The sequence below is a fragment of the Zeus faber genome, assembly GCF_960531495.2.
Source record: "Zeus faber genome assembly, chromosome: 8".
Classification (NCBI taxonomy): Eukaryota; Metazoa; Chordata; class Actinopteri; order Zeiformes; family Zeidae; genus Zeus; species Zeus faber.
In genome coordinates this window covers 21,227,603-21,249,004 of record NC_137195.1, presented here as the reverse complement: position 1 = coordinate 21,249,004, position 21,402 = coordinate 21,227,603, and the positions used below count along the sequence as shown (strand labels likewise).

The following is a 21,402-nucleotide window of genomic DNA, read 5'->3' as shown; positions in this document are numbered from 1 at the left end:
CAGTGTGGAGAGCCTTCATGACAGCAAGGAGAGCAGTTTTAGTGGAGTGGGAAGTCTTGAAGCCAGAATGAAGTGGGTCGAGGAGGTCATTCTGATAGAGGTAAAGAGTGTTGATTGGAGACGGCTTGCTCGAGGGTCTTGGACAGAAAGGAGAGAATCGACACAGGTGTGTATTTCTTGACAGCAGCTGGGTCGAATGATGGTTTCTTGAGTAAAGGCTTGACTCTGGCTTAATTCAGGGCAGTAGGAACAGTGCCAGAGTAGTTGATGACTAGTAATTGAAATTATACATGCTGTGGAAATTGATTTGGTTGATGTTTTTCTTCTGTATGGGTAATTAAAACATGCAAATGGGAGGAATATATATATATATATATATATATATATATATATATATATATATATATATAAAATAAGGGAGTATATAAGTGTGGTGTGGGGATGGTGTGGTGAGCAGCCACAACTGACCTGGATATAGGTGATTGGGATCAGGGTGGCTGTACACCTGTTGCTTGTTGGTTGGGCTACAAGCAACAGGTTAAAACCCCAATTCCCACACACACTCAGGATAGGAGCCTGCGTCATGGCATGTTCTATATGCTCCTGGGCTTATTCCAGATAGCCCACTCCCAACAATAAACTGGTGTTTACAACCCATCGTTGTGTGTGTCTCTGTGCTGGAGGGCCTTGAAAACGCCACTTGGGTGACGTGTGCTGGCGAAACTGCCACACTGGCGCCTGAACAGAACTCTCTGGGACGGGGGGGGGGACACAGAAGGGCCGTCCGAAGATGCCCTGGAGCAACCAGTGGTTCAACTGGCTGCCCCAGCACCAACCCTCTCCCGACTGGCAGCAGCAGCACCCAGGGGATCCGGTGGAGGACCGGGGCAGAAGCAGGCGCAGCAACCACCACAGGTAACTGCTGGCAGCTAGCTTCTCCACCCAACAGTTAGGCCAACCCTCCAAGCAGCCCCCGGGACAGCCAAGACCAGCCATGCCTTCACCAGCCAACACAGCAGCTCGAGGTCCCACGCCTAGAAGAGAGGAGGGGAGTCTGCACCGTCGCACTGGGGGAAGGAAGCCGGTCAACCGTGGTGTTCCAGGGGGCCAGTTAATTTCTTTTTGGACATTTGTTTGTTTAAGGTATGGAAACCGTATTTCAGAGTCCAGTGTTTTTAGCATTTCAGGTACAGTAACCCTATGTCAGAGTCTATGTTTAAGGTATAGAAACCCTATGTCAGAGTCTGTGTTTTAGGTATAGGAACCCTATGTCAGAGTCTGTTTTTAGGTATAGTAACCCTATGTCAGGGTCTGTATTCGTTTTTTTTTCTGTTCTCTGCTTGGTGGGGGCGGGGTGGGGGTTGGCTTAGGCCAGGTACTCTCCTTGGCCTCAGTTTGGTGTCAGGGGTATGTGGTGTGGGGATTGTGTGGTGAGCAGCCACACCTGACCTGGATCTAGATGATTGGGATCAGGATGGCTGAATACCTGTTGCTCGTTGGTTGGGCTTAAGAGCAACAGGTTAAAACCCCCATTCTTGCACACACTCAGGATAGGAGCCTGTGTCATGACATGTTCCATCTGCTCTTAGGCTTATTACAGCTAGCTCACTCTCTACAATAAACTCATCACCCTCTGTATCTCTTTGCCGGAGGGCCCTGAAAACGTCACTTGGGTGGCGTGTGGTGGTAAAACTGCCACAATAAGTGTTTAAATATGTGAGTGAATTGGTTGTGTGTGTCCCGTTTGTGTGAGCGACTTACCTCTGCTGTGGTGAGGAATATTTCGTCAGTGACCTGGCGGAGGGCACATGCAGTGACACCTAGACCCACACCTGGAAAGACATAGGCGTTGTTTCCTTGGCCAGGGTACAACTTTCTCCCATCGGGCAAGGTCACAGGGTCAAACGGACTTCCACTAGCAAAGATTCCCCGGCCCTGTTGTACATGGGTCACATGCCTTGACTTGGTATTAAGTTTAAATAACGTTTTTTTGCTCACATGTTCTCCAAATGATAGGTGATAACAAACATCAAAGACACAAAGAAAAATAAGACATTCTGCAGATCAAATGAAAGTGTTCTCTGATTTGAATTTAGTAACGATGACCATTATGACTTAAAAATCCAGTTAACGCAAAGTATACCTTTCAACAGGTAGAAAAAACGAGGTAACATAGAAACACGACTCAACCTCAGTGATAGTGTAGCACTGTTCAGCAGTGCATTCGGCTTTGCTGGTCGGGTTGCTGAGGGCAAAGATGATTGGCCGTTCATTGAAGGAAGCCATGTCCCTGATGATCTGCTCTGTAAACGCTCCGGGGATGGCTGCCACACCTAAGGCAGAGAGAAATCGATGAATACGAGAATATTCTCTTTAAAATTGAGAGTATGTAAATATCCCCTCAACAATGTCACAAAGTCTTATTTGCTTGCTCTTTTAAGGTAATTTATTTTTCATTTCATCGTCTGTGGGCCATCTTGTGGGGGCCATATTATGTTCAAGGTCACTGTGTGGAGTTGGTAGTGTTTCCCTGAGCACCTTCAACATACTTACGGCCATCATGTTCATCCCAGAATAACCCCTCCCATGTAATCGAATTTAGTCAATTTGCAAGTTGGCATTCACTTCAACAAAGCATGTTGGGTAACGCTTTATATGAAAGTGCCTGTGATAAGCATTAGGTAATAGTTAATAAGGTCCTTATAAGATGCTTATTAGGGGACCTGCCCCTAAGATTACTGATGTCAGTTTTTCATTTTTTTGTTAATGAAAAACTGACGTCAGTAGTCTATGGATCTCATGGATCCACGGCACTCACAAACAAAATGAATAAAATGTGTATTCGAGGTGGTCCCGACATGCCGTCATCCAAGTGTGATCCAGATCGGTCGAGTAAAAAAAAATGTAATTTTTGACATCAGCGGAACGCGTCCGTATGGTCACATCAGCATGTGTAGTCTAGTGATCGGTCAACAACCGGGTCCTAGCCAAGAGGATGGCATGTACAGATGGGACTGATGTCAGACTTTAATGTTTATTATGGATCCAATGAACCCACAGACAATCTGAATGATAGGTGTATTCGGGGCAGTTCCAACATGGCGTTTGAGTTTCATCCAGATCAGCGGTTCAGTATTGTGGATGGAGTTTGTGATCAACGTTGACTCCCGCACCAAGATGGCTCCACGCATAGATGTAGTACAATGAGAGAATCGTTGGGCTCAAGCACAAGTTGCAGACAGATCACATGAGTCAGTAACCCCAACCTTTCCATGATACTGTCAAGGACAGATGTAATCGCGATGGGACTTAAGATACGATAAGGAATATAAGATACTCTTAACCATAGGAAGTTAAAAAGCGACAGACGTTATTTTACCAGAAGAAAATTGGATTAAATAAAGTGCAGCGTATTATAGGTCAGAAATATAGGCTTTCGAGGACAACTTGCAGGCACCAATGTAAGTTCCACAAAATAAAAATCCAATAAAATCACTGTCAGAAGTTAAGGACATTCCAAAGACATCAATGTATGCAATCTTCTATAATTATAATTACTGGTAACATCCCACTGCCTGAAAGCTCAGTGGAGCGTGCACACACAGGCTCAGGCACAGGCCCCACATGTATGTGTCTGTTTTTTTGTTTCGTTCAACTAGGAAAAAGTAAATACATATAAAAATATAGCTGGAGGCAGTTATACACGGGGTCCAGTTTAGCTGTGTTACATGTTTCCGAGGTCCCGTAAGGTTCCCCAATCTGTGCTCTGTGATTAAATGTGGGGATATTTGCAGTGGACCGTCCAGGGACTGTCTCTGACTGTGTCAGACCAGAAGCCACTGAAAATCGTGGATTCTTTCCTCAATCGCTCTCCTTTTACGAGGATGGGGGATGTGCTGGGCTCAAGTTGGGAGGAGGGCAGGTTCCAGTTCAAATTGGCGCTGCTTGCCGGAGACCCCATCCCGGCCGGAGACCCCATGGGCCTGAACCCCTTCTGTCAGTTCTCCTTCAGGAGAACTGACAGAAGGTTAAATGGGTATCGCTGGTTGTTGATAAACAATACAGTATGTAGATGGTCTGTTATTCAGAGACTCCTCAACCACACCCTGGTTATTCTATTTTTGTAGAAGGAACTATTCTATCTATGTCAGGATTGTAAATATTGCTCACTCTCATCATCTCACCTTCCTAATCCCTCACGCACTACTTATCTCATCACTCTCACTTTCTATTCAGTGTCTCACTATATATACTGTATGTCTGACTCTGCAATGTTTTAGGTTTATCTTTGTCTATATGTCAGTTTTTTGTGTAGATATGTATCACTACAAACTTCCTGCAATGCTTGGACAGTAAAAAGGCATGTAAAGGTGAAAAAAACGGGTACGCTATCTAGGTATCAAGGCATCTAGGTATCTATGGTAAAACATGGGCACAGTAGAATTGCCTTGGATGCACAGTGCTGCTGCATGTGAAAACTACAAATCCTCATCCATCACCCTCCAACTAACCTCAATGACATGTGGAATGTGAGGGGAATAGGCTCACCAGTTAAATGTAGAAACATCGTAAGTCACCTCACCAGGAAGAACCCAAGCTTCTGTCTACTGCAAGAAACTCACCTCACTGCATCAGAGCACCTCAAACTGAAGGCTAAATGGGTTAATTAGATGTTTTCTGCATCATATAATTCAATAAAAATAGGTGTTTCTATATTGATCAATAAAAGTATCCCACATCAGAATAAAACCACAATATCAGACACAGAAGGGCAATACATAATGATACACTGAATTTTAGGAAACATCAAATTAACCATAGCTAATATTTATGGCCCCAATGAGGACGACCAACATTTCTTTCACAATATATTCTCAAAACTCTCTCAATTATTATACTGGGGGGGGACTTCAACACAGTACTTGATCCAAGTTCAGACCGTTCACAAACCAGAGATAATCAGAGATAATAGTCCTGGCATTCGTCTGACATTATAAAACAATATATGAGTAATCTTGCTCTTAATCCACATAATAGAGAATACACATATTACTCCTCACCCCACAAAAGCTTCTCTAGAATTGACTTTTCTTTGACAAGTAATTTGGTAATCCAATCCTGAAATCCACCCTATTGTAATCTCTGATCACGGACCAACTAGTTTCAACCTCACAAATGAAACCAACCCGAAACCTCCTGGTAGGTGGCAGTTAAACACCTCACTTCTGACAGATAAAGAATTCAACCAATTGTTTTCCAGAGAATGGACATCTTTTATTGACCTGAATGACTCTCTAGAAATATCACCATTCTTACTCTGGGAAACAGCAAAGGTAGTTCTGTGCGGTCGTATAATTTCATTCTCCACTCACAACAAAAATAAAGGACAAGAATACCAAAATAAACTAGAACAACGGTCAAAAGACTTGCACTCCCAACAAGCCCACTCTGAGCCTGCTGAGCAAATCCGAAATGAGATCTGGACAATTACATCTCAACTTGATATCATCTATCAAAAGACAGAATTCCTCAAGCCACAAATAACTGTGAATTATTTTTAATTCAATGACAGATCATGTTCATTTCATGCCAATCAATTGAAACACGATAGAGAAAAAACACTTATTACAGCCATCAAAGATCCACAGGGTAGGATAAAACACATGCAATACATCAATAAAATATTCAGAGACTTTTATAATAAGCTATATCTCAGAAGGTATTGGAGGCAGATGATCCACTGTGGCGACCCCTAACGGAAGCAGCCGAAAGAAGAAGTAGAAGAAGAAGAAGAAGATATCTCTCAGATAATGAATCAAATATATCAAACATTATAATGATATCGACCTCCCTAAACTATCCACAGAGCAGGCTAACACAGTAGATCAACCACTTACTCTAGAAGAACCCAGGAACGCTCTCTTTTCTATGCCCAACAATAAATCACATGGATCAGATGGCTACCCAGTGGAATTCTATAAACACATCTGGCCACTTATATCCCCACTATTCATCAGAATGGTTACGGAGATTAAATCAACCTCCACTCATTTCGGTTTTGTTCAAACCCAATAAGGACCCACAGCGTTTCACCCTACAATGTGGCAAGACAAGGATGTCTGCTCTCCCCTTTATTATTGCCATCTTTATTGAACCCTCCTTCAAAACAGTAATATCATTAGCATACAAAAAAGAAACTCTGTTCACAAAATCAGTTAATATGCAGACGGTATTTTGTTATATTTATGGAACCCAATATCATCCCTACTGGAAGGGATCGATCTTATATAAAAATTTTCAGCCATCTTAGACTATTCACAAAACTGGACTGAAACCACGAGTCAGTGGGGAAGACTGGAATGCTGTAACCCAGAAACTTCCCTTAACCATCACGGCATCAACGGGCAACATTAGATGCTTTGGTATTGATGCCTCCACCAATCTGTCAGATTTGTTTACCCTTAACTTTATTCCATTGCTCAAATCCATTGAAGAAGACCTCACTCGATGGAACAACCTACCCATCTCACTAATTCGTAGGATAGCAGCAGTGAAAATGAATATCCTACCAAAAATAAACTATACATTTTTAATGACCCTAATCCAACTAACAGTAAATTGGTTGAATATGGACAGCATGTCATGACAAGGGCTCCTCTCCTGAGTGTGGGGATGGGAGTTTTACCTGTTGTCATCGAGGGATCCTGCACTGAGCACACTCAGCGATGTGGATGGCTTGATACCCAGCTCGGTTCCTTTTAATTCACGTGCTTTTCTTGTGAACTTTATCATGGCCAACACAGCTGAGAGCACAGAGGTTATCCTGGTTATTATACCCTTTTTTTGCAGCAGGCATGGGCCCCCTTGCACTATACAGGTACACTTCAACTTCGACCCAGGACCAGAGGTGCACTTCGTGGAGAACAGAAAGTTGCACAAAAGACCGATCCTGACAAAGCGGAAGCGGTCTGAGAAAGGGGAAAGCTGGCCAACCCTGGCTGACACAGCACCCTGCAGCCCGCCACAAAAGTCTATTGAACGCAGTGGAAACGGCCCTACCAGAGAGATAGGGTCATACAGAGAAAGTTTGACTGCGCTGAAGGAAAAAGTGTTCTACCCACAGATCCTTCTGCCACATGCTTACCCCACCTGTGGGTGGCCATTTTGGGTGGAGAGGACCCTTGCCTTCAGACTATCTACTTTTGGTACAACATGAAAGATGACCTTGTGGTGCCACACCTGCACCAGCTGTGCTACCAAGTCTAAGAAAACTCCCCTGGTGGCCATGGACACTGTGAAAGTCAGCGCCCCCTTTGAAAGGATCGCAGTGGGCCTAATACGTCCGTTTAATGAGACTGAGAGGCACAACCGCTTCATATAGGTGGTTCAGGACTACTTCAGCAAGTGTGTGGAAGCCTAACAAGTTCCCGATGAGCAAGCAACCACAGCAGCTGAAAACATGCCTCACGTATAGAACCCCACAATCCCTGCACAGGAATCAGGGCAGAAATTTTGAGTCATCTGTGTTCCAGGGGATGTGTGAACAGTTGGGTATTGAAAAGACACAAACCACTCTATTTCAATCCCAGTCCGATAGCGAAGTGGAGCTCTTTAATGCCACCCTCCAGAAAATCCTGTCTACCACGGACCAAGTGCTGTCACTGGGACTGGGATGTGATGATTCCATATGCAGTCATGGCTTATCATGCAACCAAGCCCAGTTCCACAGCACTGTCGCCCACCATCAAGCTCTACGGGCGGGAAATCACAGAGCCCATTGACCTGGTTGGTGGTATGCCACCCACGACAACGATGTTAATACCCCTCCACATGATGTCATGCAGCTCTTAGAACAGCTGTAGCTCTCTCACCAGTTGACAAGGGAAGCCCTGGGAAAACCTGCTGAGTGTGCCAAATGCCAGTATGACAAGAACATCTGCCAATTCCAATACCAGGTCGGGGACGCAGTATGGAACCTGATTTAAGGCAAGAATGGAGTGAAAACAAAATACAGCCATTTTGCCTTCCTACAAGGTCCCTATTTCATAGTATACCTGCTGGATGACTTGGTCTACCGTATCCAAAGAAGCCAGAGGGCAAATGTCAAGGTCCATCATGACAAACTCAAACCTTACCATTCCAGGACTCCGCTGGACAATAACTGGTTCTTCCAGAGAGCTGACATGTGGGCACCAGTGGAGGTGCTAACCCCCAGTTTCAGATGTAAGCACCGCTGACCCAGACATCAGTCCCCTCAATTTATGGGACACTCTCTCGAGCAGCAGCCAGCTTCCTGACAACCCCGCTTGGCCTCAGCTGGATGAGGTGAGCATTAAGAATCCTGATGGTGGGCACGTCAAGTGTCCTACTTCAACCTCCACACCTCGTCAGAAACCCCAGAGAGTCCAGAGACTACCAGATGTGTTTGATGACTGGATTTGTTACTGAACACTGCTAAAACTGAAATAACTTAACCTGAGTCCGGCTGTAGGTGGATCGCTGCCCTTCTCAGAGAAAAGAAAAGGTAAAACAAAGAGTTCCTGAGTTGAATTATTGTTAGTTGTGACTAAAAACTGTCCTGGTTTGAGAGGTACACTAATAAATGCACAGGCCTAGTTTAGATGTTGGTGTGATGGTTTGGTAATGAGTAATCTAGACACTGTGGCTGCACATTATTATTTAATAACACCCTCTGCATGTAAACAACTGTTGAGATCTCATGGGAGTAAATAAGGAAAAATGGATGATTTAATCTGTTTTATAAATATCTAACCCCATGTTTTTCCTCTCCTATGTTTGAGAGTAATGTCACAGACATGGCTCTATTAACAAAATAACCCTCTTTTCATTTGCAAATGTGTGGCTCTTATGTTACATTTTGGTTAGAAGGACATGCAGCATGCACTCATGGACACTTTATGGACATTGCTCCTCTGCCTTAAGTTGCTTTCCATTGGAGGAGAACGCATTCAACGGCTGTGGGAAATAGGGACTATTGTGATTGTGATTGCTTTCTTTCTCCAATGTATATCACAATGCTGGAGTTATGTTAAGGGTTTAATCATCACCAAGAGTGGGGGTAGGGTTACAAGCTGGGCCATGCACCTTTTAGAAGGTGGACTTGTGGGTAACTGCTGCGGGTGAAGCGGTGTGGCCATGTGTTTTCGGCAGCAGCCACAATGAGTCAAAGGATGCTGATAGAAAGAAGCAATACAGTTGACAGGAATAACGACCTTAGAACGTCAGAGAGGCCGTGCTTGTTCTAAATGGCAGAATTGGGGCGGACTCTCATAAGAAGTTTGTTACCAGTTAAGAGCCAGGCTAAGTTAGCACAACACCAAAGGCCTCCCAACCACGGTTCGGAGCCACAAAAACTGGGAAGGTAACATAACTGTTAATAATAGGATTTATTTGCAGTTATCGATGCACAGATTAACTACTAATTTTCAATAATTGTCAAATAATATTTATAATTTAAAATGCTATATAAATACAATTAAATAAATGAAATGCACACATCAACATTAGAGTCACAACGTTTAGTTAACATGAGAAACAATCATATAAAAATAAAAATAGCATAAATACGCACAAAATTTGAGGCGCATATTAAGGGCGTACTTGTACTTGTGTGGATATGATTAGGGATGTTTTATATAACTTTTTCAAAATATGTTTTACAATATACAATTGAAGTAAATGTTGAAAGATACTGTAATTGTACTAATAATTAAAAAAAAAAATTCAAAGGCCTGTTTGAAAAGAGAGTGAAAAGTTTCAAAAGAGTGTTTTAAAGTGTGCTTCACCGCAAAAATATTGTATTATATATAATTTTTTATTCACATGTTATCAACCCTAGGGCTCATTTCAGATGGAGGATCTGCAAAAAGCATAGTTAACTGTTAATAAGTGCATAATAAAGGATTTATCTCAATTCACTGCAACTCAAGAAAACACATGCAAATCACAAAACGCAAATGCAGAAGCCAAAACATAACTGCAACATAACTTAACACAGAAAACCCAAACGATTCAAATCTTTTGGGTGAAAAGGGGTGTTCACTCACTTGTGAGTGTATCCCTGCGAACAAATCAATGATTCAGTGAATCAGTGAATTTGCAGGGATACACAAACTCACTGAGTGAGAGTATCAACTGACTGAGAGCTCAACTGAACTCACTTATGAAAGGATCATTTCAGGAAGTGATTCAGTTCAGTTTGTCCACTCAAATGGTTCAAATCCTTAGTGAACGACACAACACTATCACAGAGCCAATAGATGCACTTTTCTATGGAATATCGCACTTCAATGGTTAAATAAAAGCCGGGGACTGATATAAACGTTGTTTTTTTTTGCATGGAGGAAGCAGATGGAGGATTTGGACACATGGTCTCGCATGGCGCGATTGGTTGAGTGGTATTTGCAGCTCTAGGTTATAACTTGTATAGATTATTATCTATCTATCTATCTATCTATCTATCTATATATATATATATATATATAATTACAGACACAAAATAATTTAATTTAATATATTTTATTGCAGATAAATTGGTGCATTTGTTGTGGCTCACTTCTATAATGCTGCGACTCACTTCCGTACTGTTGTGACTTTTCCCATTTGTGTTTTCTGTTAATATAGTTGTTTTCTTTGAATTTGCTAAGTGTTTGGCGATGCAGTTCAATCGACACGTCTGGATTTGCAGCGCAGTTTCTAAATGCTGCGCATGTGTTGGTGGTGAAGATGTTTTCCTAAATTGCTTGTGTTTCGTTTATTTGCATGTGTTTTCATTAGTTGCACATATGTTGTGGCTTTTGCATTTGTGTTTCATCTATTTGCAGTGCGTTGAGCTCTCTCGGGGCCACCATGATTAACCTTAATAAGGCACTGTTCTCGCTTTAGATCTGATAGCTGCAAAAAGCATAGCTAGCTGTTAATAAGTGCATAATAAAGGATTTATTAACCTTAATAAGGCACTGTTCCCCCTTTAGATCTGGTAGCTGCAAAAAAACATAGTTAACTGCTAATAAATGCTGTAATTACTACTTATGAGTAGTAATTACAGAACTGAATCTTATTAACACATAACAAAAGCATTGTTAACTATTAATAAGTGCACAGTTAACTGCTAATAAATGCAATTATTAACTGCAAATAAATGCTGTAATCAACACTCAAATAGTCTTACTAACACATAATAAAAGCATAGTTAACTGTTAATAAGTGCATAGTTAACTGTTAATAAATGCATAGTTAAAGGCTAATCAATGTTATTATTAATACTTATATAGTCTTATTAACACAATAATGATGTTAATAAGCATCTTATAAAGACCTTATTAACTATTAACTTCAGCTAAATACAAGCACCTTAATATAAAGCATTACCGAATGTTGAATGAATTTATGGACACCACAGGTTCTGCCTCTAAAGCGCTGCTCATTACCAATGATGGCTGTAGGTCTGAGCTCCTGGACCACTTCCTCTAGTTTCGTCATCTGTGGATGCTCATGAGCGAACCGCTCCTTCTCATGAGTCAGGTGTTCTCGATCCTAAAATTTGGAGTGGAGATAAGTGGGTTGGTGATTAAAGAAAATGAATAAAGAGCCCCCCCTCTTTATTCATTTCTAGTTTCAACCACTCTGTTGTCTTGAAGTACATGGATATCATGCCAGTTAAACGGTGAAGACCCAAAGTGGATAATCCAGCAAAACACAAAAAAAGGGATCTGACGGTCAAGTAGTTTGTTTTGAATGAGACCGGAAAAATACCTGTCATTTTTGAGGAGCACTTATTTTTCTAAGTATATAATACTGATAAATGTCTAAGATTATGTGGATGATTATTTTTTTTAAACATAATTTCAGATTATTTGCATTTTATTTAGAAACACACAGCTTTGGGCTTTCAGTCTGTTAAGAACACACCACATCGGTTATAATCTTCCAATTTAGCATTTTTTTCCACACTTCTGACAATTTTCATTTTAATTGTATCTATGGATTGTTTTTTTCAAATTGATTATTTTGTTTGAAGTTTATAGACACAAAGATACGTTTTTAATTGATATAAAACTGAAAACCATCCAAATGTTAATGTTTTAGAATCAGAAAAAAGCAAATGTTTGGCATTTGGATTTGAAACTTCAAATAATTTGAAACAATTAATAAGCTATCAAAAATCCTTCAATCCACTAATTTCTCACTGCTCTAACCAATCGCCTCTGCAACATTGCCAAGTACTGGATGCAGAATGGGGTGACAATGCCTGAAAATCGCGGTGATGCTCGAAACTCAAATGAAAAGGCCACCAAGAGACAATTAGCGAGAGACCACAAAATATTTACGTGCAGAGCTAGCCATTATGCTCGCCGTTGTTCACCCACCCCATGACTTTAACCTGGCATTCGGACACCGGTCGTGAGATGTGTGCAGCACCTGGGTTTAATTGTGATTGAAGCTGAAGAACCCAGAACTCACAGGCGACGAAAAATGCAGAGAATCGGCCCTGTACCGCTTACATAGGCCTAAGAGGACGTACAGTAAATCCTATGATCTGCTAAATGCTGTGGAGGAAACTTTCACAATTTGCATTTGCCGGACCAGTATGTTTTTGGTGTTGTTCGCCACCTTGGCCGTGGTCACAGAAAAAATTAACATTCACCTCTTTACATGCTTGGAGAATTAAAACAAGAAAGACAGCAACATGGTGGCCTCTGCTTTGCAGTATAATTACGGTACTGTTGTTCAGCCGGAACTCAGAGAGCCCAACACCTTGAGACTTTTTTGTCAGATTCCTGCTATAGGCAAAACAAGAACAATCTATAGGATCGTAAGAATATTGTATTATCACTACTTTTTGCCCTGAAGAAGCCACAGTTTCCTGCCCCCTGGCCGTGTATTTGGTGGCTTGGAGATCAGGAAGAAGGACTCTGTATTGCTACCATCTGAGTACCTGGAAATCATGGACAGACATGGAAACGTCCACGTGTACGGGGAACACTGGCACTGCTATGACTTCAAAGGTGCAGCAGCTAAACATTATTCCTCCCCTCGATCATTTAAGATCAGTGATGCCAGGGTCTTGGAAATCTGTGTAACAAGTTGGGCTTCAAGCAGCTGTACAATGGTGACTTCTGTTACCATTCTGTCTTAAAGTGTGGGAAGAAGTGGGATACCTTCAAAACAGCTGTTGTCCTGAGTATAAACTGTCAAGGAGGCAAAGACGGCTGCCGTCCTGAAACTTCTAGGTGAACCTAGGGTTAGTCAAACGTCAAAGTCTGCAGCTTCTATGAGGATGCACTGGCTGGTGTGGAATGTGACCATGTCGGCAAACAGGACTTGGAAGAAAGCAGTGGTGAGGAGGAATAACAATCTGATTGTGACAGACTGTGAAATACTAAATTGTGAAACACTGAATACTGTGAAACACTAAAAACTGAAATATAGAGTCACACTGAATACTGATTTGAGACCGTATACTGAGTTACACTGAATAGCATGGAGGACTGAGTTCAACTGAATGATACCAAACACTGAGTTGACACTGAGTTGACACTGAACGATAAGTGACACGGAATATGTAGTTACACTATGGAATACTGTAAAATAGTTAATGCTTTTCCAGGTTAGTACAGTTCCCAAAGAATTGATTGTAAGCAAAAACTGTTTCAGACTTTATGCAATGAGCTTGTCTGGTCACCACTGTGGTAGCCCTTTAAAAAAAAGGACAGCTGTGGTCTTAAATATCACTCTGCAGCTTAAAACATTGGCAAGTTCATGGTCAGGGGTTTTGTAACCTGTCCGGGATTTTCCAAGGTATGATATTATAAATGTTTAACATTTCCCATTAATGGGCTGTTTTTGTTGCAATTTTCAGCACTTTATCTACTTATTTTATGTTACATAATGTTAAATATTGCAGTTAAAAGAAACTTATATCCATTACACGGCTATGTTTAACTCTTAAACATAAAATGCAGAGTTACATGCTTTTGCCAAAAATGGCTGTTGGAATCTTTAAATGTAAAAAAAAATACATTTTCAATAAAGTTAAATTTTGTAAATTACCTGTATTTTGTTGAGTTATTTTTACTTAATCAAAACAACCCAACTGCAGTTTGATATTGCTTGGAATTACCAGGTTCATTTTAATATGGAGCGCGGTTGATACGATGACGATGCAGAGGAGCCGTTGATGCACCTCACCAAGATGGCACTTCCACTCCACTGACATGGAACAGTCGGTTGTATCTGCTATCGCCATTGAGGGACCTTACCAAGATGGCTGCCACTGATGTGGAACGGTCTCTTGAATCTGCTATCGTGACAGTATTAAACAAACTGGATGGTATATTTTCTCCAAAAAGCTCTTGTCCATGAGAAAGATATGTTTGCCATACTTCAGACAGGATTTGGTAAAAGTTTAATTAACCAACTCACTCTTTGGTGAGGGTCTATCTATTGGTTGTAGGTCTATCTAATTGAGTCCAGAGACATTTTGGTCGTCTGTTGGTAACACCCCTTGGAAATTGAAAATGAACTGAGAGATTCCAGACTAATCCACATTTGGAAATTAGTCAGGCGATGCCAGGCTATGAGATATTTAGTTGACCGAAACTAGAAAGAATACATATACGGAAACAATCGGATATCTACCTATACGGGGCATCTATGTTTGAAGTAAGCCGCCCTCCCGATCCTGGGGTCTTGGAATCAACAAACACAACAAAGATTTATAGATATTTATTTGACGGCACTAGGAGAGAGATGTAATAATATATTGCCAGTGTAATATCAATGCTTACATCAAGAGAAAAGGTATCTTCTGCATAATCTTGGGATACATCGACAATAGGGCACTATCTCTGTCTGCAATTCCTTTGTTGCACTCTGCTTTGCCATGGGCCAATATGACATTTACAGCGAACATGTGGCAAATCAGATCTGATGCGTGTGACTTTTCCCTCATCTTCACATCGCCACACACTAGATAACCTTTACCGTTAACGCACGTCTAGCTTATAGAGCTTCAGCCTGAAATACAGAAAGACAATTCCCTCTGTGTATCTTAATATTAAAAAAAAGTCTCATTGGAATGAGAATTTTTGCAAGCTCAACTGACATCCCGGCTGTTTGTGTTCTGCTGATCCGAGGCCTTCCTCGAGCCCTCTTTGGAATGCATGTCAGCATGGGAACAGCTTCGACATCCAAAGCGCTCAAAGAATCTTTAAAAAATCTCCGTTTCGCTTTATAAAATATACACTTTTTGTATTTAAGCACACTCAAATCATTTTAATGTCAACATCAGCATCTGAATTGATGATTGAGTACGAATTAATTACATTCATTAGCAGAATATCCGCATGCGGCTCTTTGATTCCTTACCCAAACACACCCTCTCCGCTACACATTCTGACAGGGAGGGTTGGCCAGTTTATAATAATGTTGATCTGAATATGCTGATATTAGAGAGTATTTTTAATGTGTTTGTGTACATGTTGTATGTTATAATATTTGTTATTCACAAAGTGCATATATCTTGTTTCTATACCTTGTATCGTGTGTATGTGTGTGTGTGTGACATACTGTATGTTATATTATTTGTTATTCACAAAGTGCATATTATATCTTGTTTCTATACAGTACCTTGTTTCGTGTGTATGCGTGTGTGTGTGTGTGTGACCACAGTTTGAGGCCGAGCTACCTTCACAATGAGACCCTTAGAATCAACCATCCAGATCTTTTTCAGGCACTCCTCTTTGGAAAGTCCTTCCTTCTCCATCGCCATGGTGATGAGTTCAGCTATCCCCATCGCTGCCTACAACACGGGAGAGGGAGAAAAAGTGTCAAAAGAGTTGCTGCCATTGAACGTGGCATCGAACTGAATGCACCCCTGCCGCTGACATCTTGTCAACCTGTAACATTTGTGGCAATCAGAGGCTCAGACAAAGTAAAGGTTTCTTGAAATGTCTCCCTTGTGCAGAAATGCATTTTACACAGTTTTTTTTGTTTCTTTTGAGGTTGATGGATGTACTGGACTGCGGTATTTTTACTTTTTTTTTTTTCTGCTGTCATTATGGACAGTCAGCAGCCCTAGGACATCTGTAGAAGCCACGGATCCGGACATGGTGAAGCGTTCTAGTTCCAGAGTGGCGTTGTTATTAGCGCATTTTACATGAGTGCACAGAAAAATTAAAGACCTGTTATAGCAATTACCTCACAGTCCATTTACAAGGGAAACGAACCAAAAAACAACAACAAGAGTACACCAATAATAAAAAGAAAATCAGAGCTGCACGTCGACACAACATTTCAAATGACACCCGTTTAATAGAGAGCGACCTGTTAATCATATATAAATATGTTGAAATTATGTTACAGAAAGAAATGCTGTTTATTTGCCTTCTTCTTATTTGCCTTCTTCTCCATTCATCTGCTTTTTGACAACAGGTATAGTCAAATCCATCCCCCACACCTACCTCCCCTGCACCCTGGAAGACGATGGTATGGTCACACATGTTGCTTTTGGTGAGGCGGAGAGCGGCCAGGAGCCCTGCCACAGCCACAGCCGCTGTGCCTGAGGGACAGAGAGTCGCATCAATACCCCAAAAATACAAATTTGTCCACACGTATTGCTTCAGTTTTTGTTGAAAAAGCAAAAGACAACACAACCCTCGTTACGTGTTACGTGTACGGTGATACAAGAAAAGTCACAAGTCATAAGAAAACAAATATTTATAATTACACACTAAGTAATATACTTCACAAGTCCAATCACTCAAAAACATGTAAGCTCCTCAATGGCAGAATCACTAATTATTGAAAATAAAAGTTATTTTCTATCCACTCACGAATCATTTATAGGGGTGCCAATCAAACCAAAAACAATGCCTATTTAAAATTGTATGCCCTTTTATAGCCTCCGGTTTCATCGTTGTAAAAGACCAGTTTTTGGATGGAACACTGAAAAGGTTTGCACAAGGACAAATCATCAGTCGTAATGTGGTTTTGACTGCCCTCTTTCAAATAGGTGGAAAACTGCTTGGGAAATTGGACTAATGATTTTAATGTTGTTAATTAACTACCTATATTTGGTGTCGAGTTACCTTGGATGTCATCATTGAACGTGCAGTACCGGCTGCGGTACTTGCTCAGCAGACGGAATGCATTGACATTGGCAAAGTCCTCAAATTGAATGAGGCAGTCCATGCCGTACCTGTCGGGAGAAAAGCCCAATTGATTCTGGTATAATTAACAGATCGTGGATAGATTTGAAAGGGCACATGGCATTTGGAGAAATTCTAAACTAAGATCAACTCCTATTGATGAGGAGGAGCAACACTACTGTACAACTTGAAAAGAGAAAAATCATGCACAAAACACTCAAATACAAACCTACTCATATCAAGCAACTCAAGCATGGACAAGCAAATAAACAGAAAACCTGAAACACTCGACAGAGTTTTCTGACCTTAATTTTTGGAGACAGTGCTACTATATTTTAAAACTAGGAGCACCAGTACGACTTGCTAATATGCCAACCGTTGTTTATTTTATTATTTTTTAAATCATCATCGTAGATCATATGAAACACCGGGAGGGAGTGAAACCGTCCAAATCGCAGCCCACCCCTGCGTCTGGTTGTTGTTTTTTTTAGCCTTTTTTTTAAGTTTAATGTGTATAACGCTGTCCCTGCACCTGCTCAGCTGGCGGAATAATAAATAAAAAAGAGGGCACGGACAAAGCTCATTTACTTGTGCGCATAAAAATTTCTGCTGAAACACTTAACATTTTTTTTCGACTCAATTCTCCGATTTGAAGGTCATTTTACAATTAAAATAGCGTACGGATATCTAACCATTGTTTGGCAGCCCTAGTGTGTGTGTGTGTGTGTGTGTGTGTGTGTGTGTGTGTGTGTGTGTGCGTGTGATAGAGAGAGATGGATAGCTGGGGCTTGTGAGAGAAAAATGCTTACGATCATTTATTTTGATTGAGGACAAAGGCTTCTACCTCCAGAGGGGAAACATTGTCTCTGTTTTCCCAGGAACCCCCCAACTTTATGTAAAGTGAAATGTTCTTTCTCCCTACAATGTCAATTCTAACACAGAAGAACCAGATCACATTTGGAGCTGTTTACCTTGTAAGGAGATGAAGAATAACCACAGGGGAGCCTGGAGGTGCATTGTAAGGGATTCTAATCTGTGTCTGCCAGGTCATTTACAAGTTCCTGTGAATTGACTGTTTGAGGTTGGCATCCAGGGAGACAGTTGAGAGACACAGACTTGTAAATGACTCCTGACCCAAGCCACACCCTCTGTTGTTGGAGCAGGACTGAACCTTTCTCTTTATTCTGCAGAATAAATAATCTTGAATATTCTTATTTTTGTTTTCTTGTAGCGGGCAGATTAACCTCACCGATCATTGCAGAAGAATTTCTTCCACAGGCTCTCGTCATGGTTGTTAATGACAGTAATGCACTGACCATGAATTTTGTTTACATTTTTTAAATTATTATTTGGTGTCTGTTTAAACAAACACTGTTAAACTTAATGAGTTTTTTTCTGTGAAAGCACGACTTCACTTTGGAACTTTTTCCCTTTGAAAAATAAAAAAGCACATTGATGTTTTTGTAATTAGTCTATTTATTACCAAAGCATTTATCAGTAATACAGTTAAGACGGAAAAAATATGAATGTGTTACGTCAAATTTCAGTGGTGCTCCTAAATTTTGCTGCTAGTGGAAAAGTTAGCCAGTGCTGCTAGTGGAAAAGTTAGTCTGGAGCCCTGCAAGAAGTGCACATCCGCCCTCCATTTGTGACGCTCTTTTAGTGCCACAATAAGGTAAAAGGAGTTCAGTGCTGAGTCCTGAGGGGGGCACTCTCCCACTGTTCTACAGAACATAGGGAGGCATAAGAAGAGGAGGGACTCTTGATTTCCTTTTCATGACTAGTGACACTTTGGACTCAGCGCTGAGCTGCAGAGGCCCCGCTTATATCCGTTTTGTTTGAAACAAAGTTTGGCGTGCAGACACCTGTCTCGCTGCTTACAACAGCACCTGCCAGCGGCGTTTCACGAGGGAGGGCAACGTAAACTTGCTCAGGACCCAGACGCAGCTGGACAAGAGTACGCGGGCCACCCCAGTCTCTTACCCCAGTAAACCAGCGGGGTTCAAGTTTACAAGATGGTCCGCCGACCACCTTCCACATTCATTCAATACAGAAACGCAGGAGCGGTGCCTATGACACTGGAGGAAAACATCAGCAAAACAAGAATAAGCACCAAATTATTGGTCCATAAATTGTATTCAGTGGGAACCTAAAGTAAAGGGGCACTATTGTATATATCCACAGATGTAGCTCTTGTAGATGGCAGTTTTTACTGGCTGTTAACGACACTACTGCTTTACTTCAGCTCTATAGTTGGGAGGAATACTTTGTATGGGCATTTTTTTCCGCCTTTTCCACTGTTGGACCATAGAGTAATGGGCTTTTACTCTGTGGTCCTCCATAGAAGAGACATGAGAAATTATTTTTGGAGTGTATTCCATTATCTATTGAGTGCCTCAACCCTAACCAAATGCATTATTGGAATCTTCTACTGTACCTTTTGAAATATTGAGACTACTGTATACCTTGGTAAAGCAGTTATAGTATTTTAAGTAGTCAAAGCCCAGTGTTATATGGACAATACGAGGACAGGGGTGAGGTTGACTTTAGCTTGTAAAAAAAATAATAATCCAGGGCTCACATTTCAGCAGCCTGGTGAAAGAGGAAATTGGGGACAGGCCACAAAAACAGAGCTAAAAAATACACCCAAGTGCGAGCCCGTCACTCATAAGAACTGCAGCAATGGAGCAATAGCATGTGTTTTCAGTTTCGCTATCGCAAAAAAGATTCTCACGCTCATGTTTTGCATATTGAGCCCCATTTGACACACTGATGGAAAGATGAAGTTCCACTTTTGGAATTGAAAAGCTGTTTCCCAGCAGTTACAGTGGCTTTGAACACGAGCTGTGCTTCAGTGAGAGGGATGTCGGAGTGGAGCGGCAGATGAAGGGCTGTATATCAGAAAATTGGGATCAGATATCACACACTTTTTTGTTTCCTGATCGGTGATTACCATCAATGTGTCCGTCTCTGTATTTATCTCTGGGATGTCAAAAACACACTGCTTTTTGGCCGACACAGCAGAAACACTGGCGAGGGAAATTCGGTTTCTATCTGGCAAAGTGAAGCACTAATGCACTGTAAGGCTGTGCGGTGGACAAACAATGTGGCCAAAGTGGAACCATAAAGTTTTCATTGCGTCGGGGTGCTTGGGAGACGGCAGGCAGGCGAGGATGGACGCTGCCTTTCCCTGTTGCCAGCGTAGCGCCCTCTTGTGTAGTTGGGACAGCATCAGAGGGGTCACATCAGTTCAGACAGAACCAAGGAGCCACTGCAACCAGCCAATGAGGTGGCTTTGGAAGCAAGAGTCTGAGGCTACTCTGTCATCTGAGGGCAAACGACACCGCCGTCATCATATGAGGTCAGCCCTTATCAAGCACTAAAAAGGGGGAAGGATTACAGCTTGAGGCTTGGAGCGGTCAGCATGGGCAGTCGGATACTAAATTCATTCTCTGTTTATTTCTGCTGCCTTTAATGTGGGATGGAATGTCAGCATGCATACTGTATGAGCTCAGCATGGCTTTCCGCACTTTTTGAGCCCATTTCAAAATAAAGTTAAAGGAAAGGGAACCAGGGAATCTTGACAAGGATCTCAGAATAACTAAGCTGTGAACCTATGCATATTTATGGAAATCCATCCACAAACCATAAACCAGATTGAGTATTTGTGTTTGTAGGGGGGGATTGGCATCCTTCCATTTCAGAGACAGAATTAGCACTGGTTCCCCACCATTAAAGATAGGCGTTATGCTGCTAACATTGTGTGTGTGTGTGTCTGTGTGTGTGTTTGAGAAGAGTACAACAAAGCTTTCCTGAGGCTAACCCTTCCCTCAGACCCAAAGCCTGTTGTCTTTCCCTGACAACCCTCTGCATGGCAACTGCAATCCCAAAATGCATCTCTGCACACAAAGATGATTTTAATTTGCATTTTTTTAGACCTTTCAGACCTATCAAGGACAAGCAAGGCTAAGCAGGGCACACCAAAAGATGAGACACCCATAAGTGACTCCTGACGGTATAGTCAGAAAGAAAGAAAGAAAGAAAGAAAGAAAGAAAGAGGCAGAAGAGCCAGAGCTTAAAGGAGATGCTGAGTGGAGAGACATTCTCTATCCAACTCTAAATCTGGTCTCAGCCCAAAGTTTTATCCACCAGCATATGATGTTTTTTTGGGGGAAACAAAGATATTATCCTTACATGTGGTCTTCATTTGGTAGTGGGATCACCTTAACGC

The 21,402-nt window shown here is 41.6% G+C and overlaps 1 protein-coding gene across 1 annotated transcript in view; it reads right to left on the bottom strand.

The window, feature by feature from the left end:
• The window catches only part of me1 (malic enzyme 1, NADP(+)-dependent, cytosolic), a 93,947-nt gene that overhangs the window by 4,342 nt on the left and 68,203 nt on the right, over positions 1-21,402 (bottom strand). The window contains exons 7-12 of the mRNA XM_080006122.1: positions 17,112-17,221; positions 16,485-16,582; positions 15,710-15,823; positions 11,451-11,556; positions 2,191-2,333; positions 1,762-1,935 (exon numbers count right to left, since the gene is read on the bottom strand). Of these exons, the coding sequence (XP_079862248.1) occupies positions 1,762-1,935; positions 2,191-2,333; positions 11,451-11,556; positions 15,710-15,823; positions 16,485-16,582; positions 17,112-17,221 (745 nt within the window). The remainder of the gene's footprint in view (positions 1-1,761; positions 1,936-2,190; positions 2,334-11,450; positions 11,557-15,709; positions 15,824-16,484; positions 16,583-17,111; positions 17,222-21,402) is intronic.